We start from the raw sequence: 26,034 nt of genomic DNA, 5'->3' as shown, positions 1-26,034 counted from the left end.
GGTTCTAACAAGTTACAATGGTAAGTAAAGTAAATTTCACTTTATTGCTCTTGGAAACAGTAATTTCTCCAAGAGAAGGTATTTAAGCCTTTGGGAAATCTGAAAGACGTCCCTGTGCCATTACACTGAAGGTGCTGTGTGACACAAAAGATGTCTATGGAGTTTGTCAGACTCCACAACCAAAAGAAACAGTGTTCAAAATCACAAAAAAATACATGAGAGAGTGGGAAAAAGGGTGTCACTCTCCAGGTCAAAAAAAAAAAGTCCTCAAAATTCAGCAAAGTTGCTGGGGGTCTATAAGGTGGAGGGAATTAGCACATTTCTGTGAATTCTCCCCAACACAAGGCATTCGAAAGAGGAATAGGTCTGAGTGGAGATGACAGAGGCAGGAATCCACTCAGGGAAGATCAGGGCTACCCCACACCCCCTACAGGCCGGGTGATCTGGGGGCAGAGAGGATCTTGTAGCCGTTGGGGAGGAGAGTGTCAAAGCTTGTGACAGAACTAGCTATGAACCATGTTTTGGTAAGAGAGAGGACATCAAGGTCAAGTTCAAGGAGGTTGCAGATGTCAGAGGAGTATTGACAGCAGAGCAAGAGTTTAGTGGCATGGTGAAGAAAGTTGCTAGCCTTAAAGACCTTGCGGGGAGGGGTACAAATAAGAGGTATGCCCTGCGGAGGTGTGGAGGGAGCTTGAGATGGGGCAGAGGGGGAAAGAAGAGAGGGCATGGTAGCCAAGGGAGGAGAGTAGGGGACAGCTTGAGATGAGAGGAAGTTTATGAGGCAAGGGAACCGCCTATCAAACAGAAGGAGATTGGCCCGAGGGCCTTGCACCACAATAGTGCCATTTAGGTAGACATTAAGGATGACTCTGGAAGAGTCAAAAGAATCCATAAGTACTTCTCAGCGGGTGTCACCATTAATGGGAGAAAAGGAGACAGGACAGAGAACAGATCATATCAGGGGTCCAGAGATCTAGCCAAGGAACGACAAAAAGGAGGTCAGTGAGGGTTTGTCTGGCAGAGGCGCTGGAATAGGCATGAGCGATGGGGAGACTTGGGCTGGAGCCAAGATATCCTTTGTAAATTTCTTCTTACCAGACTTAGTGAGAAGTGAAGGAAGCAGTTGGAGATCGGAGAAACAGTACGCCATGGGCAGGTAGATCAAGGAGGTAGTAGGTGAAATAGGCAAGTACAGAGGTAAAGGAACAGTTACTGGGCTAGCAGGTTACAATTTAGGGCCAAAGGTTAAATGAAAACCCAAGTTTGACCTATGAAAACACACCCAAATTTGTCTTTCAAAGGCAGATGCTAAGGCACCATAGGAAGAACAAATGAGCTACGAATTAGAGGCGAGTGCTGAAGCGAGAGCGTTCGAGATCAAAACAAGGAGACCAGTTGGAGCAGGCACAAGGGAGAGTGAAGGAACATGAAGGGAGGTGAAAAGGTAACAGAAGGAGCGAACAAGCACATAGAGAGGGAAGTAGGAGTCTTGGTAGTCCAGTTTCATAAATGAGTGAGCTGGCAGCCCCAGTGAGGGTCAGGTTGCAGTAGTGGCTTCATGTAACATTCTGCAGGCAGACAAGGAGCAGACAGGGGCCTTTGAGGCAGTGGGCCGGTTCCCACCTCCCGGTCCAGGCGATTGGCTATTGCTCAAACAATGCACATTTTGCACAGATAGACAACTTCAGGGCCCACAGCACACGCAAGAGAGTGGATCCAAAACACGTGCTTCAGCACACATCTAGCTTAAAAAATACGGCTTCGTAATACATGCGGTGAAGAAAAATGACCAAAATAAATAAAAGTGCTTTTTATTGTCTCCTTGTAATGCTTGACGTGATTAAAGGGGCCTGAGGCATGAACAGGGAGCCACAAGGCTTACCTCAATCAGGGTGCGCACCCGCTGCAAAAGATTGCAGAGCCGAGAAGAAACAGCTGATTGATGAAATGGCGCAGAGTACACAATATCAGCTGGTTGCAGAACACAAAGTTGAAAGTCCCATGGGTGCTATACTGCAGCTGAGGGTTCAGCCTGTGGTAAAAAAAGCAGACTGGTAGTAAAAATTTAACCACTGCCACGAGCCATTTAAAGTAGTGAGGGTAACAAAAAAAAGTTACATGAGAAAGTAGGTTAAGTAACCCCTCAGCATTTCACATAAGATGGTGTGTGCTAGACCTAGAAATAAAAAAGGTAAGTACGATCAATTTCACCTTACTATTCTTGAGAACAGTAGTTCACCCAAGAAGGGGTATTTAAACCTTAAGCGAAATCTAAAGGATTTCACAATGACACTGCACTGAAGGTGCTGTGTGTCACCATACAAAAGGCAGATGCCTATGGAGTTTGTCAGACTCCAAAAACAGTGAAAACACAAAATTAAAATCAGGGAAAAACACATGAGAGCATGAGAGCATGAGAAAAAGATCCCACTCACTCAGGAGTTATAATGTAAAAGTCCTAAGTCAAGCAAAAGAGCTGGAGGTCTTGAAGGTGGGAGGAATTTAGCATTGAAATGATAATTCTATTTAACACGCCCTATGTGGAGTGCTGGGGGTTTACATAGCAACTCATGTACCATTCTGTTACACTAACTTGAATAGCTGGTGGCAGTGGTTTCTTTTTTACTACCTTGTGCCATGTGTCTGCAGGCCGATTACTAAGCTGCAGTACAGCACCCAAGGGTGACCATTTTCTGAAAATGGCCACGGTCTTCTTTTTTCACCATTTCTTGTCAGTTAGTTCCTTCTAGGCTTTTACTCTGTTATTTGAATCGTTTTGAGTAGTTTGTGCATTTTGCCTTTGCTAGGCTTTAGCCCTGAAGCCCAGCCAGGCTCCAGTGTGTCAAAAAAAAGTGGAAGTGAAGGAGGATCCTGAAACTTCCCTATCCTTTGTCTCTAGGTGTGCCTAAGTGAAACCAGTTCTGATTGGCCAGTTTTGGGACTAGAAGCAGCATCGACCACTGGAGGTCAACAACCGACAAAGGCGTAAAGAGATCCCAGCAGCACCCCCCTGGACCGTGAAGTGCCTGGTAAAGCCCTGCAGCTGCGCTGACCCCATTTCCGTTTGGACTGGGAAGACCCGTACAGGACGACTTCCTCCCTTGGACCGGTGGGACCAACTAGCCATAAGACTTGGCGCAAACCCAGTCTTGCTGTGACTTTCCAAGGCTGCAGAATCCCAATGCTTGGGGACCCCCGACCATCACTGAGTGCATGGTCTTCCAAAGTGCAAATCCGGCCAAAACGTTGTGGGCATCCAGAGGACCCTACAGAAGCAGGACATCTTCATCCAGAGTCCCCTCACCAGAGTCCAGGACTGAGGGATCAAGTAACTTTTAACCAGAGCTGTTCTTTGGTGCGGAGAAAAGGCGCCAAAACCACAAAAGGAAGCTGAATGAAGGAGAAATAATTGCTGCAGAGCCCCTCTCTCGAGTGCCGCAGCAGAAGCCTGCCAGACGTTCTCCCTTTCATCACCACGATCAAGGGCCAGGAACAAGTGTCTGCTACACTGCAACAGGAAGGCATCCAGCTGGAACAAATTCTTCAGTTCACAGGTACTGTAGGGCTTGTGGTACATCTACCTTTTGCCAATAGTGGTGCTTCCTCACTTGATGAGTGCTATTTTACCCCCTTTAGAGTGGAGGTCAACTCACTTGCACTGGCCTTCCAGCTTGCACTTCAAGGTGGCTCCTCTTGAACTTGTTATTTTCTATTTGAACTACTAACTTCACTAAAACATTTTCTAAGAAGAGAGCATCATAACTTTGAACTAGCCCATCGACTTTGGCTGTCCTGGCTCACCAAAGGCCCCACTTCTGGAACTATTGGCTTTGGCAGTGCTTGTTCTCTTATAGGTTTTAATTGTTGAACACTCATTTTATTTTTATTTTTTTTATTACTTGAATTTAATCGAAAGAGTTTAACGATTTTTACAAGAACCTTTCTTCTACAGATGCCCTTGCGCTCCGATGCTGGGGTTGCGGGGTTATAAAATCTTGGGTTAAAGTTCGAGTAACACAAACCCACAATGTCTGGGCTGTGTTTCCTCTTAGCTGGTTCCAGAGAGAGACAAGGTGGCTGAAGATGCCGATGACATCACCTCCTCTCCTTCTACTATATTAGTCTGTGTGCTGGCTATCATTTTGAATGCCAGATCTATCAATTTCACCGTTGGGATTGTCCATCTCGTCGTTTCTCCCGAGATTAACCTATTCCACACCGCCTCTTCATCTAGCGTGATCGCCTCTTGCAGGCAGGATTGAAGATATATGTCTCCGTTTGTCCTCGTCTTGGGGCATCTTAGGACTAGATGTTTCAGTGTTTCCACTTCCTCTTTGTCCTTACATAAGCGACATCCATTATCCATCTTCGGTGACCGAATTGCTAGGATTTGGTGGGTCATCCGCAGGTTTATTCTGGCTCTCAAAAATGTTCCTCACATCTTTTTGTGCGGAAATTTCATGCAGTAATTCAAAGGCGTTTTCACCTTATTGAACGTCGGCGGGAGATGTGTGAGTAACTTATTTTCCCTCGCAGTATCAATTGTCCAAATCCAATCCATTCGCTCGATTTTTGTTTTTACTCGATTCGGATTTATTCTTAGATCTTCTGAGCAAGATATTTCATTCAGAGCTTCTTTGATTGTTGTTGCCCAGTTATTAAGTGCCTTACAGGCTCCGGTTTTGAGTTCTTCCGCGATCATAGCATATATGGGTAAAGAATCAGCCATTATGATTTTTCTGTAAAGTCTCATCTTGCTTTGTTCCACTGATGATGCGAGGGAGACCAGGCCTAGTTCCCTTCTAATTGCTGACATGGAGGTCGATTTAGGTAGACCTAGTACTGACTTCCACACATGGCCTTCCAGTTTTTGCCATATAGAGTTCGGCATGTTGAGAGAGGCTTCCATACCATAAATAATAGCTGGCACCACCTTCGCCTTGTAAAACTTTATCGCTGGCACTATGGAGAATTTCCCAAATTTTTTGTCATTCAATCTTACTTGAGCTGCGAGTCTTTTCACTTTGTCCCATAGCTGGTCTTGCATGGCTTTATCAGCCGGTGGCCCGTCCATGGTCACCCCTAGATATTTGAACTTGTCGACTACTTCCAGCTTTGTATCCTCCAAATGCCATTTCTGCTCCTTCGATCTCTTCTTTCTGGTTTTCTCGAGAACCAGTACTTTTGTTTTTGATGTATGGATTTCCAAATTATTTGTTTTCATATAGCTTGCCAGATTTGTCAATTTTCGTTGCAGCCCAATAGGCGTTTGGTCAATGATGGCATCATCTGCATAAAGCAGACGTGAGATGTTACTATTGCCAATTTTCGGTGGGAAAGCTCATCTTTTCCTCCTCCTTCTGGTAGTCCCCCAAGAAAGCGAACAAGGCCGGGGCTAATGGGCAGCCCTGTTTAACACATTGTTGGACTGCAATCTCTTCCGACAAGATGCATTGCTTGCTCAGTTTCACCATGATCTTTGTGTTGTCATGTAAAGCTTTTATCGGGCCCGTGATGGACGCTGGGCATTTCCAGTCGCTTAATTTTGACCATAGTTTTTCTCGGTCCACTTTATCGAATGCTTTCGATAGGTCTACAAACGCCAGGTAAACATTAGGAGCTCCTTCTCTTACTTTCGCTTTCAGAATAGGTAGCATCAAGATGTTTATTGTCGTACTTCCATTTTTCTGAAACCCTGTCTGGAATGTGTCAACATTCCAGACAGGGAAGCCCACATTCTAAAGTGGACCAGCAGTTGAGTTGCGTAGATTTTGCCCACAATATCTAACAAGGCTATGGGCCTATAACTTTCCGGGTTATCTCTTCCACCTTTTTTATACACCGGCACAATTATAGCCTTTAACCATGTTTCCGGGACCATTTTTGTTTGAGCGCAATGCGTGAAGATTTTGCTTATTATGACTGCCCAAGCGCTCGAAGCTTGTTTCAGGTCCACGTTGGTCAATCCATCGGGCCCGGGCGCCCTCGATGTTTTTAAGTTTTTGATTGTGCTTTCGATATCGGTAACCTTCTCCACGTCCACCCATGGGACTTTTGGATCTACTTTTTCTATAGTTGTTTTCGGCTTGGGGCGCTCAAATTGGGCCGTTAGCTATGTTTTCCAGCTTGTCTCAGAAACTGCATTTACCAATTCTGGTGGTTTCGAAGGATCTGCTGCTTTGATTATTGACCAGAAGTCACTAGATTTCTTGGAACTGAGACTTTTCAACATACTTTCGGCGTCTTGTTGGTACAACTGTAGCCTGTGGTGTTTTATCCAGTGTTTGTACCTCTTAGTCTCTGTGCACCAATTTTCCCAGGCTTCCTTGTGGTGGTCTTTTTTAGCTATTTTTCTTAGTCTCCTGACCACTTTTCTTTTTTCCACCACCTGTTTGTCATAGACATGTGTTGCACTTGGCTTTTTCCTCGTCTGACTTCCCGCTGGTTTTCTGTATGGCATTAACAGCGGAAGATAATTTGGTCGATTTACAGGCACTTGTACCTAGCTGCGTCTGGGAGTATGTATTTTTCTGTTATTCTTCTAATGTCTTCTTCCGACAAACGGACTCTCGATTGTTGGGTATTAGACTCCAGGTTATAGCTGTATGCATGCTTCTGCATTTGTGCTCCTGGCCATTTGCATGTCAGGAGATTATGATCACTGTGCATGGTTCTATGGACCTTGTACTCTTCGATCATTGGTAAGAACTCCGTTGACACAAAAATATAGTCCAGTGTTGCTTTGCAGTTCATGTTCTCCCACGTTGGAATATTATTTTGGTTCGGGAATACCGCTGAGATGTTAAGAAGGTTTCTTGGTTTAACCAACGCCCCCCATGCAATACCTCTCTCACGGGTCGCTCCTTGTGCTTTCTCCAACTTCTTTTCTTTGTTCCCATCACTACAATCCGCGTTTAAATCTCCACAGACAATGATGTCCGCATTCTCCTACTCCGCATCGAGTGAGTCTATTACTTCCGCCATTTTGGCGCAATAGTTTTTGGTTGTCATTTTCTGTGGATTCCAATATGTGTTTATTATGATGAGTTGATTTCTGTCCACCTTCTTCTGCGATTCAGATTGGTCGGTCCATGAGGTCAGCGTAACTAACATCTCATACGATTCGTGTAGCTTAGTCGATGTTGCCAAGCCTACTCCCGTTTTTGTGGCTGTCAGCAGGCCTGACGATGGGCGGCCTAGCACGCCCTTGCTTGCCGACGACATTTCAACTACAAAGTCATCAAGGGAGGGTTTTTCTTGCAGCCAAGTCTCTTGTATACATATAATGTCTAGTGAACCTAAATCGACGTCGCCCGGTCTGGTTAAATGAACATGCCCCCTTGTGTTCCATGATCCCAAAACAAAGCACTTCTTACTTTCATCTTGCTTTTCGTCATTCTGTTAACCCACCGTAGGTGCCGCTAACAACTTTGATTGCTAGTTCTCTTTTTTTAAATTCAGTGCTGCTTTTATCCATGCCAATGGACCTGTGCCTTCTGACGTGCTACTTGCTTCCACCGGGGCTGGTTTGCCTGACCTCTCGTTTCGGTTGTGGTACGTGGTTCGTTCTATGCTATGTTGGCGAGAGAAGTGTCGCGCTTCGGTTCTTGGTCGGGCGCTGTATTTATCTGGTACCATTACCTTATGTTCACTCCTTGATTGCTTATTTTTGCTTTTCTCCTCACCATACCATCTTTTATTGTGTTTTTTATCCTCTAGTCGCACATACTCCCTCTCCGAGTCATAACCCTTTTTTTCTAAGCCTTTACCGATTCTGTTGTCTCGATAACGCTCTTCTGTTCGTGATGTATATTTGTATTCTCTCCTTTCTGGTTGTAGAGGTGGTCTTTCTCACCTCTTGGCGTTTCTCTCTTTATTTCTGTCAGCCCAAACCCGCTTTGTTCCATTTCTCTGATTACGTTATCATCCGTGTGTTGCAGGCTAGTTTCTTTAACATGGATGTAAGCCTTTGCGATCTTTCCTCTATGATATGGCTCTACTAACAAGATTTCTTCTGTTTATCTTTTTCAGCAAATTCGGTCTGCTCATTAATTTCAAGATCGTCTTCCTGTTCAGAATCATGTATCCTTTTTTTGTATAAAGTTGTTCGAATTTGAAAATACGTCCATGTTTTTTTGCTTTGGGCGAATCTGTTCTTCGATGATCCTCTGAGCTTTTAGAGGCCTCCATTCGCTGTGGTCGACTTTGTCGTCTCATTCTTTGGTCTCTAGGAGACCCAAGTCCCTCTTCCCTCTTCTTTTTTTGTTCCCCTACTGCTGGTCTCTTGTCTCTCAAGTTCCTCTTGTAATCCTTTACTTGTTTGGGCTTTTGGGGTTTCTATGTTCTCGATTTCTTTCTCTGGTTCCTTCTGTTCTTTTGTATGTTGGTCCATATTCACCTCAATCACTGAGTTGTTTGAGGCGGTCTCCCAGTGTTGGGATAGATTCATCAAGTTTGGATCGCACATGAAATCTTCTACCGATCGTGGGGAGCTCCTCATTCTTTCTCCGTCACTCTCGGTTTATCTTCTTGGCTTTCCTTGTTTTTCTTTACTTTTTTTCCCTTTGCCTTTGATGGTTCCGGCTGCTTCGCCTTCTCTCCCGGTGACGATTTCTGAATCTTGTCATTATTCGCTATTTTTAGTACCACTGGGACTTTTCTTTGAGGGTGGTTAAGCAGTCCCGATTTAATTGGGTATAAGTGTTGGATTTTTGTACTTTCTTCATTTGCTTCCTTTATCTCTTGCTTTTTCTTCGCGTTGTCCACGATTTCGTCGTTCTGTCTTTCTGATTGATTCCTCAAGGTTCTAATCTCCTTTTGGCCCCTCTCACTTTGTAAAAGCTCAATTTGTTTTTTAAGGTCCTCCACTTCTTTTTCCCAGCTTTTATGATGTCTGATATTCCTTTCTTCTGATGTAGTGATGTAGCCTTCTATTTGGGAGATTTTTGTGGACAAAGAAGCCAGGATTGATGTGTTGTCCTGTATTCCCTCTTTTATTGCTTCGTACAATTTGCAATAAGGGGCTAATGCGATCTTTATGGCCGACATAATAGTTAATAAGTCTGTTTTTTTGCTTGGTGACTCCTTTTGCATTGACGTGGCTATTTCACTTAATCGTCTGTTTTTAAGCGATTTTGGTGTACTTGCTATTTTCCCCAGGGTTGCCATTGCTTCCATGAACAAGCGGTCACTCAGCCTAGTCCTATATGGCTCTCCCTCTGTACCTGACCGTTTGTGTTGTTCTTTCAGGCCTGCTCTTTGAAGGCTCACACCGTGAAGATCTCTTACTTTCTCAGGGGTCCGTAATACGTGGCCTAAATTCAGGTGGCCTTTTGACCCATCTGGGCGAGAGGTTTAGGCGGAGCTTTTAGTTGTGTCATCTGTTTTTGCTGATCAGAGCCTTCTGCCGAAAGCTTCGGTTGCAAATTAGTTGTCGGCTTCATCATATTATGGGGGGGCTTTTCTCGGGCCGGGCTCCGGTCTTCGCTGGTCATCTTCGGTTCTTCTTGTGTTCTCCCGCCCTTCTGTGGGCACCTCCTGTTCTTTTAAAGTGCTTAGCCTTCGACTTTCTTCTTTTTCCTCTATTTGGCGTCTGATTGCTTTAGCCGCATTTCTTTTTTCCAATAGGATCTGAGACAGACCTACGTTGGGCGGTCCTTCTTGCGCCACGTCTAAGTCGGGGGACCGTTGTCTGTTCTCTGCTGATTTCTCCTGGACTGCTTCTAGGATATCAGCATCCGACAGTTCATTTTCCGAATCCAATTTGCGCTTCTGTTGGTTGAAAAAGAATGCTTTTAGCGTACCTGACAGATACTGGCGTCACCCCTTTGTGTGTTCCTTCATTTCTTTTTTGTAATTGCATTTTTCTATTTTCTCTTACCATTTTCGCTTTTCCTGGATGCATGCCGCCTCGATATTTAGTGTTTTTCGTTGTTTTCGTTATTTTGATCTTATCTTGATTTTTTCTTTGAATTGTTATTTTGTTAACGGTTTTTCTTTTTTTCTGTTTCAGTGGTGACGCTTTTCTCTCCGACCCCGACTCAGAGTCAGACTCTGATGTTATAATTTCACTTCTCTCGTGCTTTCGTCTCTTCCACTCTCTTTCGTGTCATTTCTGTTCGGGTTGATTTTTTGCTCCTGGTTCAGGTAGTTTTCGTTTTGACCTTTGTGTTCTTCTATGGCACTTTCCTTAGTGTCTGGTTCTACTGCCGCTTTTGGGGACACAGGCCCCCTATGGACCATTGCTTGTACAGATGTTTCTGAATGCGTCCCCTGAGGAGGTTCTGGGTCATTTGCTTCGTCCTTTTCATGGGTTACTTTATCCCTTTCTGCGGCTGCCCCTTCCTGCTCCCTTGTCGGGCTTTCCGTATGTTCCTCTGTCAACCCCCCCTTACTCTCGTTCTTTGGTGTTGCCCGACAGTCCTCGTCATTTCTCGATGCGGACACGCTCCTCCTCACACTCCGTCCGCGTCAAGCTTTTCCTGGACCGCCCCTGGTCAGGCGAGCCTGACGTGCCTGCTCCCCGGTTCTCCAACGGCTCCGATCCACTCGTCTCCTCCCGTTCCTCAATGCTGCAGCGCGCCCGCTGAGGGTCCGTCGGTGGTTGCCCTTGGGCTGCCACTGCCCGAGACCCACTCGCCTCGCCAGCGGTACGCGAGGCGCTGTTCGCTTTGAGTCCGGGTAAATCCTTTCTCTTCACCCCGCTTGGTTCTTCTTGCAGGTCTTGTGTTTCCTGTGTATCTTGGGTGGTTTCAGTTTGCATTTGCCCTGGGAGGGTTATCGTCTTCCATGCCTTCTCCCTGAGCACTATGTTCGTGATCTTCCGCTGCATACTAAGCGCTTGCAGCTCTTTGTTTATTTCCTGGGCACATTCTTCGCTGATAGTCTACTTTGTTTTCAGCCTCCTAATTGGGGACTTGACACTCCTTAGACGCTTCCGGGTTTGGTCTGTGTCTGAATCCCCCACTGCCTCTTCCAATCTTTCGTTTCTGGTGCCTTTTCGCCCTGGGGGTTTATCGGCTTTCTGAGTCAAGTCCATTCTCCCTCGGACTCCAGCGGACTCCAGCAGACTCAACTCTCCTCACCAACTCCGCTCACCACTCCGCTCTGGGTATGGGTTTTTAAGCCCTCGCACACACTGTAGTAGACAGGGGAGAGAGACTGCGATCAGAACTCCAGCAGACTCAACTCTCCTCACCAACTCCGCTCTTTTACTGGGATAAAAGAATGCCTACATCCCTCTGGAGAAATCTAATTGTTTTTCAAAGTATTTTCTGATCGAACTACAACTTTTCCCTCCTTATAACTCAATATTGCAATGGTGATAAACGAATAAGTGTTATTACTGACCTCAAATGACATCACTCAATGTGCTGGAATATGTATAACATGAAGTTACTCACCTGCTTTATTGCTCTTGTTGAATTGAATCCAAACTATTGGGATTAATTTTAATAGTAATTGCTGCTTTTAAAGATTGTCTAATTCCTTGTGCATATAAAATACATATTTATACTATAACAAAGTGTGTAAGTGTTTACTGTAAAACCTGTATTTACTGATTTCTTTGTGCAGCTCTACGTCTCACAATGAAGATAGGCCTGGCTGCTCAGTCACACTACCAACGTTTGTAGTACAGGCCTAATACTAAATGGTGGGTTATCGAATACCAAGAGATAAGTCTTGTAAGTCTAGTTGAACTCTACACATTCTTACCCAACAACTGACACTTGGCAGATGAGTGGGAACATTGCTCGAGGTTACAACAAAAGTGGCCCATGTTTTTTGTGGGCGACTTCTCAACGGCTCGACTGAAATGTATCTATTTTGTCACTTTTGTAGCTATTTTCTTCCTTAGCACAATCAACATGTCTGTCTAGTATTTTATTATTCATGTGACTAAATTATCTTTGTGGTCCTTATTCGTGGTTACTGGTGGGGCTGGACTTTGATTGTGAGATCTCTACCTCACAGCACACACAAGTTTCCCAAAAGTAATGGAATCCAATTTGAGCTGGGCAAGGGTCTGTCAGACACTTCAAATGACATAACTTTGTCTTTGTCCATAGCTTTGGTCACGTGTATGTGTGCAAGATTGTAGAGACAGACATTCTACGGCATTACCTGGAACTGCTTTTAAGTAGCTTGATCACTGCAATGGTGCAGTTCTGCTGGAATCGAGTGAAAAACAACGTAAAGCTCACCTCCTTCCCAACCAGAGGTAACCAATCTCAGGCCATCCTCAAGAAATGATACGTTACTCACCATAGCGACTAACGTACTCTTAGTCCTTAATCCCCTTTCCTCCATACTGCATGGGCGTCCCTTCCAAGGGACCGGAGCCTGAACCTTTTTCACCAGAAAAAACATTCCTCTTTAAATTTAGAGGCGCGCGGGGGTGTGGCCCTGGGAGCATGCGCTGACTTGACTCCGCCCTCCGGTGCCACACCTCAGTCCCCACAGACGCGTCAACAATAGATTAACATTGCCTAATGACACCCGTTTTATTAGGGGGAGGCTGGTGGGACGTATGGAGGAAAGGGGACTAAGAGTACATTAGTCGCTATCGTGAGTAACATAATTACTCTTATGTCCCGTCCCCTTTCATCCATAATACACGTACGATTACAACCGAGTGTAGCCCCAAAGTGGAGAGGAGACCCTCCTTAAGCAAACAGATTTCTAAGAACCGTCTGTCCGAAAGCTGTGTCTGATCTAGAACCAGCATCCAAACAGTAGTGCTTGCAGAAATCCGAAGGGGTGGCCCATTATGACTTGCCAGGTGACATAATGCTGGAAAGCGATGGCTGTTGCGTTGGCTCTGACCGCCTGGGCGTGCATGTTGCCGGCAGTGGCTTGTGCTGTCCCTCGTAAGCTTCGTTGATGGCCTAGACCATACAAACAGGCTATGGAGGCCTTAGAGGCCTGATACCCTAGTGTTTATCAGCCGAAGGTGAAGAAAAGTGTGTCCGACCTGCGGAAACCCTTGGTCCTGTCCAAGTAGAATTTAAGGGCACGCCTGACATCCAGGCAGTGCAGACGTCTGTGCCTCGTCTTTGGGCCCAGCAAAAAACGTAGGCAGCACTATCTCTTCGTACAGATGGAAGGCCCCTTGGGCAAGAATGCTGTGTGTCTCCGCAGGACTACTTTATCCTTGTAAAACATAGTATATGGGTCTGAGGTGACCAGCGCCTGGATTTCGCTGATTCTGCGCGCCGAGGTGAGGCCTACTAGCAAGAGTGTCTTAATGGTGACCAGCCTGATGTCCGCGGACTCCACTGGTTCAAATGGTTTGTGCGCTAGGGCAACCAGAACTATGTTGAGGCCCCACACGGGGTGTGGCCTCTTGGACGGGAAGAGCCTGGCACGGCCTGTGTTAGGCAGGTTGTATGCACTGGTTGGTAGTGTGGACGAGTAGCCAGGCTCATCTCAAGAGGGGTTAATGTGAGCTGTAGGGGAGTTACACAGAGGTTCACAGTGACAAGTATTCAAGCAGACACTTACTCACAGGGTTTCTTGATAAAACAAATATTCATTTACCAGTCAGTTGATATAAGCCTTCTTCAGAAGGGAGCACTGTAAAACACCACACAAATATACTTCGAAATAATACACTCTTAAGTTCAGAATCAGTAAATACCCATTTGGGATGGCATACAGCAGAGACCTACACCCAGAGGTGACTTCAATTGCTAGGGTGCTGTTGACATTAATGCATTACTGCTGGCATTCAGATTTAGTTAAGAGCAAGCAAAAAGGGAAAGATTATTAGAGCAAACAAGTCACCACAAATATTTCTTAAGCAGGAAAATAATTACACATCCCCAAATAAGAGTAATTCAGATAAAACAGGCTAAACCAAAGTCAATAGGAAAGAGTCTAGATGGGTTTAAGCACTTCTTTGAAGGTGAGTAGAAAAGTCTTTGTACAATGTTTCAGAAGTCTTTGAAGAAAAAGATAAATCAATGTAGGGCCACAAGCTGTTAGACTTGAGAGTAGTAGAAGATGCAAGCAACTCTACAGCAAGAGATACGTTCTCTTAGAATTTGTACAGTACCTTTAAAATGAATAAAAGATGTAGCAGATGACTCCTGAACAGCTCTGCAGATCTCACTGTTCCTGGGCCTCAATTGTGGGGACAAGAGGGAGGATGTTGGGAGACTCCTGCAGTGCACTGGGACGGTCAAAACTTTCAGTGGCTGTTTTCAGCTCCTTGCGTCTACCGCAAATAGCGACACCGCGGTTCCTGGCTGTCGAGATGGACTTTCCTTGCTTCTGGGGTCCCGCACTCTCTAGAGGGGGCTCAGGCTCTGTCAGTCCTGATTCCTGGAAGTCCAGAGGATCTTCCTTGAGCTCTTGGCCAACTTAAAAGCAACGCGCACAAACTGATGTTTCGCTCCCCGGCTCTACAGTTTCCAGCAGCAACTCTCTGGAAATTCAACCAACTCTGAGATGGATGTCCAGGTGGCTTACTTTGGAGATGATTGGTCCCACCAACTCAAGGGGAGAAGTCGGCCTTACTGGGGCTTCTGTCGATGCGAAATTGGCGTTTCGGCACTGCAGCAGGGCTTCACCAGGCAAACCAATGGTCCAGGAGTTGCAGCAGGCGTCCTCTTCAAGTTCTTTTTCGGTTCTTTCGTCCAGTGGTCGACTCTGCCTTCAAAGCCCAAAGACTCGCCTTTTATACAGTTCTCTCCCTTTCATTCCAGACTAGCTGTTAATCACCAAGCAGGTTAGCTGTCCTTGCCGGACAGTCAGCCAGCCAATAATCACAGAGTGCATTTGCGTTTCCTAGGAGACTAAGCACAGGGAGTTGCAGGCACTTCCTGCCTACCATAGACACCCTGGAGCCAGAGGTGGGCTTCACTCGTGAATCCCGCCAAAGGCGAAATGAACAAAGGGACCAAACCTTGTTTTGGCGCGCAGAGTAAATCTCAAGGACCTTTCCACAAAGAAATGGCAAAAAAAGAAGACTTGGCCATTTTGACAAACATGGAACCCTTGGGTGTTTTACTGCAGCTGAGAACAGAGCCTGTGGTAAATGCTCACCATGGTAGTAAAAACGAAACCACTGCCACCAGCCATTCAGAGAGGAAAGGGTAAAAAAAATGTTACATGAGAAGTAGACACAAGGGGATACTAGGTAACCCTTCCAGCACCCTATTGTAAGATAGTGTGTGCTGGGTCTAGAAAGTTATAAATGTAAGTAAAGTCAATTTCTCTTAACTGCTCTGGGAAACAGTTCCCAGAGAAGGTATTTAAACCTTGGGGAAATCTAAGAGACTTCCCTGTGTCACTGCACTAAAGGTGCTGTGTACCACAATGTAAAAGATGATGCCTACTGAGTTTGTCAGACTCCACAACCAAAAGAAACAAGAGTACAGAAATAACATTAAAATACATGAGCGAGTGGGGAAAAAGGTTCTCACTCAAGGTAAAAAAAAAAAAACAAGTCCTCAAAATCCAGCCAAGTTGCTGGGGATCTAAGGTAGAGGGAATTGGTATATTTCTGAGAATTCTCCCCAACAGCCCGTCAGATGTTTCTTGACAATCGGGTTGGAGAAGGAAAGAAAATCTTCTCTTCCGAGTTTCTGTAAGCCCCAATGGCTGCTAAGTAAGTGCGGAAAGTGTCCACTTGCACGCCTGACTGAGTGAGGTGCACCGAGAAGGAGCGCACATCGTCCAAGGTGCATGTAAGGGGGTTGACACCTTTAGAGTCTGCCCAGTGGCAGAACCTGATCCACTTGCTCCTGGCACCCTGTATGATCTCTAGATTAGCCTGGGAAAGGCTGAGGTGAGCTAGCGTGATCTGTTGAGGAACCACACTGTGAGGGCTAGTTTTTGTGGCACATGGTGGATGACCCTGCCCCCCTGCTGTGCCAGAAGATGTGCTGGGCCCGACGGAAGGCGACAGGGTGGCCTCTCTGAGAGGCTGAACAGCTCCGAGAACCATGGCCTGGCAGGCCACCACGGTGCTATTAGAATGATGCTGAGGAAGCGAGATTCCTTGATCTTGCATATTACCATGTGTATCAGTGGGCGGTTAGGCATATGCTGTTATTCCGTCCCACGGAATCTGGAATGCATCACCCAGGGAGCCCGGGCCCTGCCCTTGCCAGGAAGCGAACAGTTGGCACTTCCTGTTTTTCCAGGGGTTGGGGGTCCACCTGGGTGTGACCCCATTTGTAGAGGATTTCCTGCAGCACTAGGTCATTCAACTGCCACTCTTAGTTGTCCGCACCCAATCTGCTGAGCCTGTCTGCCACCAGGTTGACTTCCCCCGGCAGGTGGACAGCCGTGAGGTAGAGGTTGTTCTCCAGGGCGAATTCCCACATGATGGACTGCGAGCCTGCACAGTGATCTTGTACCTCCCTGCTTGTTGACGTAGAACATGCTGGTCGAGTTATCCGTCTGAATGAGGACGACCTTGCCCTTGATAACTAGAAGAAAGGCTCAGAGCATCAGCCAGATAGCTTGAAGTTCCAGCCAATTGATGTGGTACTCATGCTCCTATCGGGTCCAGGTACCATAGATGCACTAGTTATCGAGGGTGGCCCCCCAACCCTAGAGTTGAGTCCATGGTGATGGTGACCTGGTGCCGGAAAGGCTTGGCCAGCCGCAGGTTGCAGTACCTGGACCACCATGTGAGGTCCAGGTGAAGTGATGGCGGAAAGTTGATCATCTCTGACTGAGAGCCTCGCTCCCAGTTCCAAAAGGCTGTAAAGTGCAGCTGTATCTTTCTCATCCTGAGTCTCATGTGGGGGGTGGCCAAGAGACTGCTGCCATGAGCCCCAGTAGATATTGGTACCACCAGGCCTAGGTCACTTCTCTGCTGAGTAAGTGCGCAGAGACCCTCTTGAGGGCCATGATCTTGTTCTCCGAGGGAAAAACTCTCTCTGAGCACGTGTCCCAAATAAGACCCAGGTCTCTGCCTGGGCTGCAGCAGCGATTTCTTGTGGTCGAGTGAAAAACCCAGCTTGTGCAGTGTGTTCATAAGAGCGTTGGAGGTATGGTGCACTGTATCCGGAGAGTTCGCCCTGACGAGCCAGTGGTCGAGGTACATGTAGATGTGGTGGCCCTGCAACCCGAGGAGGGCCGCCACTGTGTTCATCAGCCTGGTAAAGACCCTGGGGGCCGGGTTGAGGCAGAAAGGAAGCACCTTGTGTTGGAAATGGTAGCCCATGATCCTGAATCGTAGAAAAGAACGATGAGGCTGCCAGATCGGAACGTGTAGGTACGCGTCCCTCAGGTCCAGAGAGCACATCCAGTCTTCCTTACACAATGTCACCGCCATCAAAGCTGGCATAACCATCTTGAAGTTTTGTAGAGGTAGGGAAGAGGTTGAGAGTGGAAAGGTCCAGCACAACTCTCAGGCCCGCCTGGTTCTTTTTCGAAATGGGGAAAATCCGGGAGTAAAAGCCCAAGCCTCACTGGGAGGCTGGGACTTTCGACGAGCGACCGGATCTCTGCCAAAAGAGTTCTTGTCCCAACTTGTGGGAGGAGAGGCTGGGATAGGGAGGCAGTACCCTGTGGAGACTACAGAGAGGATCCAGGGGTCCGTGAAATTCTGGCGCCAGAAATGTGCATGGAGAGCAAGCATGCACCCCACTGGAGACACGTGGACCCGGAGGCTTGTGTCATGCCTTCTTTCCATCAGATGCTGTAGAGGAGGGGCAGTGGAAAAAGCCCTTCCCACCCACCACTTTTTGTTGTTTGTGCCGATGTTGAGTCGGCAAATGGTCAGGCTCCTGGGACCTCCACTCTTGGAAGCTGCGGAATACTGCGTATGTACGCCCCTTGTCCGAGAGCTGCTGTGACTGGGTGTACATTTTGAGCGTGGTCTTTGTCAAGATGGATAAAGACTTGGCCGTTTGTGAGCTGTTTCTTTTTGTCCTGCTCCTCGTCCGTTGTGAAGTGGAAGAAGTCACCCCCTTCGAGGTGGAGTATAGTGATGTTGCAGCGATCCATGAAGAGTGCCAAAGAGGGTGGACCGATAAAAAGAGTGTATCCCCCTCCATTTGCTTGTACGAGGCGTCGATTGACTGGCTGGAAAGAGTGGGGCTTGAGCCAACCGTTTTTGGCCAAGGCAACTACGTCCTCCTGCATCGGGATCCCCGTTCTCACTGTGGAACATAGCGTGAGGACGTGTGCAAGGACCCCCTCAGATGGCTGCTCGACCTCGGGTTGAGGAAGGCCCAAGTACTCTGCAAATCCCGCAAGACGTTCATGAAGGCCTTGGCTGATGACGGTGTGTCGGGGTCCTCCTCCTCATCTCTGTCCACGAGAGACCTTTTGGTCCGGCACCGGTGGAGGAGTCCTGGGCGCCGAAGGCTGGGGTGTGGAGAGGTAGCCAGAGGCTGCTTCAAAGGCTGGAATGGACCTGCCAGCACCATTGGTTGGGGGGGCCGGAGGGGGTGGCGCAGCCTGAACAGGGGCCTGTGGCGCCGGATCCATTGGCGGTAGCACATCCCTGATGGCGTCCCTGAGGAGGTCCGCCATCCGAGGAGATTTCATGATCTGGAGCAACCGTTCAAAGAACCTGTCCTCACAGGTCCGAGTGGTGGTAGGAGGGGGTAGCAAGGGGCTGCTGGAGCCGCTGTGTGCCGTGCCCATATGGACACAGCGGGAACCTGCCTTGCGCGAAGGAAGGATACGCTGTAGGCCACATACCTGGTTAACACCAGTCCCACCGTGACACAATCCTCCACCTGCTGCCTTCCCTGGAGCGGCGTTGGCTGGATGTCTGGATTTTCTGGCGCGGCAGCCATTTTGTTGAGCTGCCTTCCACATGCCTGTATCGTGTTGCTCGGCTCACTGGGCCCCGCCCCGTCCAGGACTCGGATCATGGGGCCTACCCTGTCCCTCAGGCCGAGGCCCGGTAGGCATTTCACCCTCAGCGGATCTGCCGGTAGAACTGCGTATAGGCGCCCCCTCAAACATGCTGCCAGTACTAGGGCATAGACTCTCTGGTGAAGACCCGGTAAAAGAACCTTCCGGTCTCTCAGCACTGTCACCGGAGGATATACTGATCCCTCGGCCTGTCGGCCGGTAGCGGATTCAGCCTTGGTACTTGTACAGGTACAAAGAACTGGGCGGTCCCTCGCGCGCTGGCGAGACCTTGGGAATAAGTCTCCCTTGCGGGGTGCACTGGAAAAGAGCAGCCCTACCTTGGGCTTGGATTGATGATAGACGAAGTCCTTTAGGTCCTTTAGAGGAGATCTCTGGAAGTGCTCCCTCCACCTGGCTATTCTGTTCTTCAGAGACCTCGAGAAAAGCGCTTGCCAAGCGTGGTCCTGACCAAGGCACCATAGGCAGAGAGCGTGGGAGTCTTTAGTCTGGAAGAGCCTGTCGCAGTATGGACACCTGCTAAACCCTGTAGAAGTCAACATGTGCCAGGGAGGAGCGTGACGCCTCAGGACAGAGTACCTGAATGATAAAAAGACAAAAAAGACAGAAGGGAAGTAGTATCCGGGTGTGGAATTACAGGAGCGCTGGTGAATTCGGCCCGTTCCAGTCGACTCGGAAAAGGGGATTGAGAAGTGGCCCCGGAGGGCGGAGTCAGGTCAGCACATGCTCCTAGGGCCGCACCCCAGCGCGCCTCTAAATCTAAAGGGGAAGAAGGTTTTTCTAGTGAAAAACGTTCCGTCTCGCGTCCCTTGGAAGGGACACCCATGCAGTATGGAGCAAAGGGGACGGGACCTAAGAGTAAGACTAATAGACCTTGATAACTTATACTCTTTATTTTTAACCTATTTGGCATTTTTAACCTATTTGGCAGGCTCTACTGCGGACGTCCGATTACAGCAGCTCTCCGTGCTCTAATGGACCACAAAGAACAGCTTTGCTGTTTTTGAATGCATAACATGTCAGAATCTGGAAATGTTTTCACAACCAACCTCAAAGCACCAAGCATTCTTTGCAAAACCTAAACTCCAAAGCTATGAGGAGACCCAAATCAGATGGAGTGACAACCGAATGGCAAAGCTCCAGGAAGAGCCACTGTGGCAAGCACAAATGTGAATAGCGCATGTGCAGTTGTACACTCAGTCCCCATTTCAAATATAGCTACAACACATCCAAAGCCATCCGTACCATGAGACCCAGTCATGGAGTCACACACAGTTCCACATCTATTAAGATTACCGAAATCATCATGTGGCTGGAACCATTTCAAAGATTAGGACTCTGAGCAAAGTAGCTACATATAAGAAATGGCAGTACCCTACCTCCATCCAATTCACCGAAATGATTATCAAAACTACAAACTAAGCTAGAATTGCAGGTTTGAGTGCTGAAAATTGTCAGTAACACATTCTATTTTTTTCCATTAGTGTTTTCCTTTGCTATGATTTAACATTAAACTCTTACCTTCAGGTGTCAGCTTTGGTTCATATGCTTTCCTCTTCTTTTGTTTTTCTCTTTTCTTCATTCTGCTAAGGACTGAAACATCAAGATATTTTTGGCATAGGTGTGACGCAATAAACATATGTTTCTAAAATAATTATAATAGACAAATTAACATCATTTTGAGCCCTGTGCAACAGCATAAACTAACCTTTGACAACTCCAACTATACAACGTTTTGAATTGGCCACTGTGCCAGTGTTACATGTATTATTGGAGTTCTAATGAAATAGTGGAGTTCTAATGAAATAGTGACAATCAGTCAGACATACTGACAGTAAGTGAATTTAGATGGCGGGTCTGCGTTTGATCTCCCAAAACTGTTGGGCAAGGAATAGAGTAATTCAGTGTCCTATTAAAACTCTAGAGGGTATATTTAAGACCGTGGTTAATCTAAGTACAAGTACGAGAGGTCATTTTTCAAAAATCACAGGCCTTCTCCCTAGTATACCAATTGAAACCATCTGAATGGATTCTGAAGGCTGGTAAGGGGCTCTTAGGAGAATATAAGGGATTACAAGAGTCCTTTGAAAGTTATATGGATCGCATTAGGACATTTTATGTAAAATATTAGGAGGTTCAGATTTGAAATGACGTAATATAGCCCTATTGAAGAGGCTGTTTATTAGGCACGATTTTCTAATGAAGCAGCTCTTGCAAAATGTCCAAATGTATATTAACTATTTAAAGCCCATTGCCAGGATTCTGGCCAGGTCCTTCTTCATTCCACTTTTGTTTGTGGGGTATAAGACCCAGGACCTGCAGAGTCAAAGATCTATTTTACAGTTCAGACTGGTCCAATTAAAAGAAAAGCGTTCCAATTAGAAAAACATTCTTTGTGTGCATGTGGTAAAAGAAAAGTGTAAACAATTTGATATACTCTCATTGCTTATTGCATAGGCTGGAACATAAACATCAAGTTTAAAATTATAAATGCCAACTGCTTTAAGGCAGAAACAAAGAAGCAACCACATATCGCTGCTGTGATAACATTATATAAAGCCCTCCATTAAGCAGTGTCCTGCCATATACTAGTAAAAATTAATTTCTGGTCAGGGGTTTTTTAAATTGCAAATGTTTACTTAATAGGATGGTGCTGTGCAATCCATTATTGTTAAGCAACAAACATGTTTGTATCTTCAGCAGTTAGGTTAGCTGCACCCATAGCAACCTAAAATGTGTCACTGTGCTCAATGGTCAATGGCAACATACATGGATTTTGTGTGTCCTGAACTTGTTTTGCATATGCCCTCTCTCCTGGTCAATACATTATAGATCAGTGAGAATTATGGTACAGAACCCTTTTTGTACTCATTTTATAACTGGGTTCTTTCACGCCACGAGGCACCAAGATTACGCTTAGCACGCCAGAATTGTGTTGAACTACACTTCAGCCCACTGATAAGTTTTGTTGTGCAGACTGTGATAAACATGTGTACTGATTAATGGCAATGAGTTTATATGAAAGCATTTAATTATATTAATTTTGTGGCGAATCCTCAAGGGAACAGCATTTGGCCTAACATTACAGAAATGGCATCCATTAGTCAAAAGGCTTGTTCAAATCACTAAACTTAGAGCAAAACACCATCCTAATGGGTACGGTCATCAATGTACAAAAGAATTAATGGTTCGATTCGGACTAAACTTGATCAACAAATATTTCAAACGTGATTGTGGACTAAGGCACAGACAGTAAATATTTAGCATATGTTAATTAAAAAGAGACTACATTGGTAAACCTGACATTTTAGCACATGTACCGTATATTTAACTAAACTAGGTCCCTCTCTAGTCCCCATCACTCAATATTTAAATCAATGCTTAAACGGTATTATCACCCTGAATTATAATGTTTAGCCTCATAAGAGGAAAGCCTAGGTCAAATGAGTACTTATTTCATAATTGAAAGTAAGCTTGCTTTTGACCACTTTTTCAATCAGAAAAGCAGTGCTGTTGCGTGTTCATTTTAAAGCATATTCTTTGAAACTGCTCAGGTGTCAAACCTAGCCAGTGGTGCGGCAAAAAAAAAAAAAAAAAAAACACAAACACCTGAAATGTACACTTGGAAGAAAAGACATGCACGCATAAGAGCTAGTCTGCTCACAGTGCAAAATCAAAGGCAGTAAATGTCTATCTCAAAGCAGAGTCAGTAAAAAGATGGGTATCGCAACTTTTAAGCATGCAAACAAGAAAGCAAATATTGGCATTAGGTTTTAAAAGATCTATATCCGCTGAACCTGTCAACACTTGTTAGACATTTACAGATTGCTTACCATCACTCAAGGCGGGAGGAGGAGATTCCTCCATATCAGACTCTTCAGAGCTACGCTCACGATACTTGCTCCTCCTACCATCATTTCCACTCTTCCTATGATCACCAGAGCCTCTTCTTGATCTTTCTTCATATTCCCATGCCTTGTCATCATTTTTTTTCTGTTTTTTCCTAGAAGCTATAAATGAATTATGATAATTTAAATCATCAGTGGATGCACCTATATGAGCACATGCATACCTTTTATCTTATCCTTTGCAGTAACACTGTAAAGGCTGCTGTGTGCTATACAAAACAACGTTGACATTGATAAGGGATTAGGATGCTAGACAAGGAGCTACATGGAATGATGCTGTGTGGGACAAATGATACAGTCTTGGCACTCTCATGCAAAGGCTTGATGTTTGCTGTGTTCCATCATCATTTTCAACTTTCACTTCTTCCCCCAATGAGTCCTATTCTGGGGCATATGCTGTATATAGCCCATGAAAGACATTAAGTCACTCAGGCTAAGGGTAAGGTACACCAAATGATCCATTAACTTGTGCAGGTCTCAAAACGGGTTTGTGGAACACATTTGTTAGTGGCAGAATTTTTGTTAACTTCAGTGTACAGAGTTAGGATTTTAAGAAAGCAATTTATATCTAGATTACAGGGCCTCTATATATGCCTGCCACGCCAAGGTGCACACATGGCAGTGCAGTTAAGGTTATACTTTCCAGAGGGGAGCAGGTCATTTAGGAACGTCAATTACAATTGGCTTACTTAACTGAACTGTGTTTATTGTATTGGAACTATATCTATCCACCTAACCATGGCTGTACTACACTAGAGCAAAATTATATATAGACATACATCACTTACCGTAATCGTATTTCTGATGCTTGTATCTGCTTAGATACACATGCTTTGCATAGGTCGACATCTAGTGGTAGGCGCAAAGTACTGCACATGAAGTGTTCGAACTTCGAAAAGGGACGCCTACTGGGCGGGTTTGTAATCTTACGTCTTGTGTGACGTAAACTGTGGCCATGTACCCTCATGCGTCGAGTTTCCCCCAGATTGTTTCTGACAAGAGGGAGTGTAAGTATAAGTGTGGAGAGTTGGTAGTGATGATGAGGTGTGTAAACTATATGGTTTTCCCAAGAATCTTCAACGCAAAGGAGGGAGGGAGGGAGGGTGGGTGCATGTAAATGCAGATCCAAGCATCAGAAATACGATTACCGTAAGTAATGTATGCCTTCTGAGGCTTCTGGATCTGCTTTGAATTGCATGCTTTGCATAGATAAGCAAGCAGTACATGGAGACAGAGGTGGGTTATTTAAAGGTAGCGCTGCAAACAGATGTTTTAACACTGCTTGTCCTATTTGTGTATCACCTCTACAATGTGTGTCTAAGCAGTAATGTTGGGTGAAAGTGTGAATTGAATTCCAAGTAGCAGCTTTGCAAATGGCATCTAAGGGCACATTTGCTATGAAAGCTAGAGTTGCTCCTGTGCCTAGATTGGCGTGTGCTCTAGGCTTGAATGGCAAGGCAACATTCTCTTAGCAAGAGAATAAAGTTGGATGCAGTTGACAATCCATTTTGAAACAGTCGATTTAGAGTTTGGGTCACCTTCACTTCCTGTGGCTATGGAAAAAAAAGAAATGTCAGTTTTTACTGATATCTTTAGTCTTTTATAGATAATACAGGACAGTCCTTACATCTAGGGTATGAAGGCTCCTTTTCTGCTGCGTTTGTGGGGTGTTAGAAAAACACAGGCAGTTCTAAGGACTGGTTCATATGGAATTTTGAGGTTTTTTTTAGTCATTTTGGTGAAAACCTGGGGGGGTGTGCGTAGTACTACCTTGTCTTTGTGGTCAACAACAAAGGGATCTTGTACTGATAGTACTTGCAGTTCACTCGCCCTTCAGTTAGATGTAACAGCCAAGAGAAAAACAGTGTTATAAGTGAGATGATTAAGACCGCCTTTGTGCATATGCTCAAAAGGGGCACTCATGAGACTTGCAAGTACAATATTTAGGTCCCCTCGAGGAGTAGGATTAGAAAATGATGGGCATAATTTCTTGACTCCCTCTATAAATGCTTCAATTACAGGCACTGATTCCAATATGGATGACATCCACCAAGGACATGAAACGCCTGGCTCTGTCCTCCGAAAAAGCCCTGCTCGGCACTAGCTGCCCCCTACCCACACACCAGCGTGGGAATAGCAGGTGAGGTGTACCGCTTCCTTCCAGCGGTCTCCCAAGACGATAATCAGCATGCAGTTCGCTATCCACGATTGCAACTTTCAAAAGCAGAAAGGCGCAAGACCTCCACGTAGAAAACTCACCAGATCTGTGCCGGAAAACAGGGAGGAAAGCAGCCCTGAAGCGATGACCACGGGAGACAACCGCTCCCGCCCCCTCATCGGGTGAAACACCTTGCTGCGCTCGCCTACATACACTGAGCCCTGGGACACAGAGGGCACTACGCCCAAAGTGAGAAGCACAAATTGTAGCCCCTCCCCCCAGACTTCCAGCTGGGCCACATAACAGAGGACGCAGGAGGAAAACTGTCACTGACTACGACTACAGGCAGCACGCCCTGTTAGACAAACAGGTCCACCAAGGAAAGCTCTGTAAACCCCAGGTGAGCCGCCCCCTCTCCTGCGTGAAAAGCCCACGCAAAGCAGGGGGGGAGGCACAGCACTTCAAACATCCCAGCGGGAGGGGACCCACCGCAGAATCGCACAAGCTACTAACGCCCTATGGAACTAACTCCCACACTGCAAGCGACTCACTAGAGGCCCCACAACGAATGCCAGCCCCGGGGGGGCCCAGATAAAGGGGACCTTTACATACGCATTAAAAAACGTAGCATTGAGATGACACAGATGGAGAAGAGCAGCCCCATCTAATAGGCTACCCCTGAGGGGCCTGCATAGTTCCACAGCAGCAACTCAATACAAGCAGATACAACAGGGAGGAAAGACCCACCAGGATAAGAAATCCCAAAGACAACCGAACATTACATTGGGACGCCCACACACACTATGCCATAAGTGACCCCCCCCGTCCCCGGTCGGATAAATCCGGCACCTCACACAAACAAACTTTCAATAAACAAAGACAAACCCTCTGGGGAGACAGTCTGTGCCAGGCCCCAAAGAGAAAAACACAACGGTTGCTCACGTAGCTGAAAACATTAGCTGCCAACCCGATCCAAAGCTTCTGGCTGCATTCCGGAGGGGTGCAGCAGACCCTAGATCGTGCGCACCATCCCCAGGAGACTACACCTGATCCATTGGACCACAACATGGTGGCGTCAAAAGACAAGGAATGCCGCTTCCTGGACTTCCAGGAGAAACTAGC

The 26,034-nt window shown here is 46.3% G+C and overlaps 1 protein-coding gene across 6 annotated transcripts in view; it reads right to left on the bottom strand.

The window, feature by feature from the left end:
- NIPBL (NIPBL cohesin loading factor) overlaps positions 1 to 26,034 on the bottom strand; it is a 2,053,700-nt gene that overhangs the window by 1,330,661 nt on the left and 697,005 nt on the right. For all 6 annotated transcript variants that reach the window (XM_069627143.1, XM_069627142.1, XM_069627145.1 and 3 more), the window contains 2 exons: positions 22,680 to 22,856; positions 20,368 to 20,439 (listed from right to left, as the gene is read on the bottom strand). In XM_069627143.1, coding sequence (XP_069483244.1) covers positions 20,368 to 20,439; positions 22,680 to 22,856 — 249 coding nt within the window. The remainder of the gene's footprint in view (positions 1 to 20,367; positions 20,440 to 22,679; positions 22,857 to 26,034) is intronic.

The sequence above is a fragment of the Ambystoma mexicanum genome, chromosome 6p (assembly GCF_040938575.1).
Source record: "Ambystoma mexicanum isolate Mex_15411 chromosome 6p, UKY_AmexF1_1, whole genome shotgun sequence".
In the NCBI taxonomy this organism is placed as follows: domain Eukaryota; kingdom Metazoa; phylum Chordata; class Amphibia; order Caudata; family Ambystomatidae; genus Ambystoma; species Ambystoma mexicanum.
Note: the sequence above shows the minus strand (reverse complement) of the source record. Positions and strands in the feature narration are given on the sequence as shown.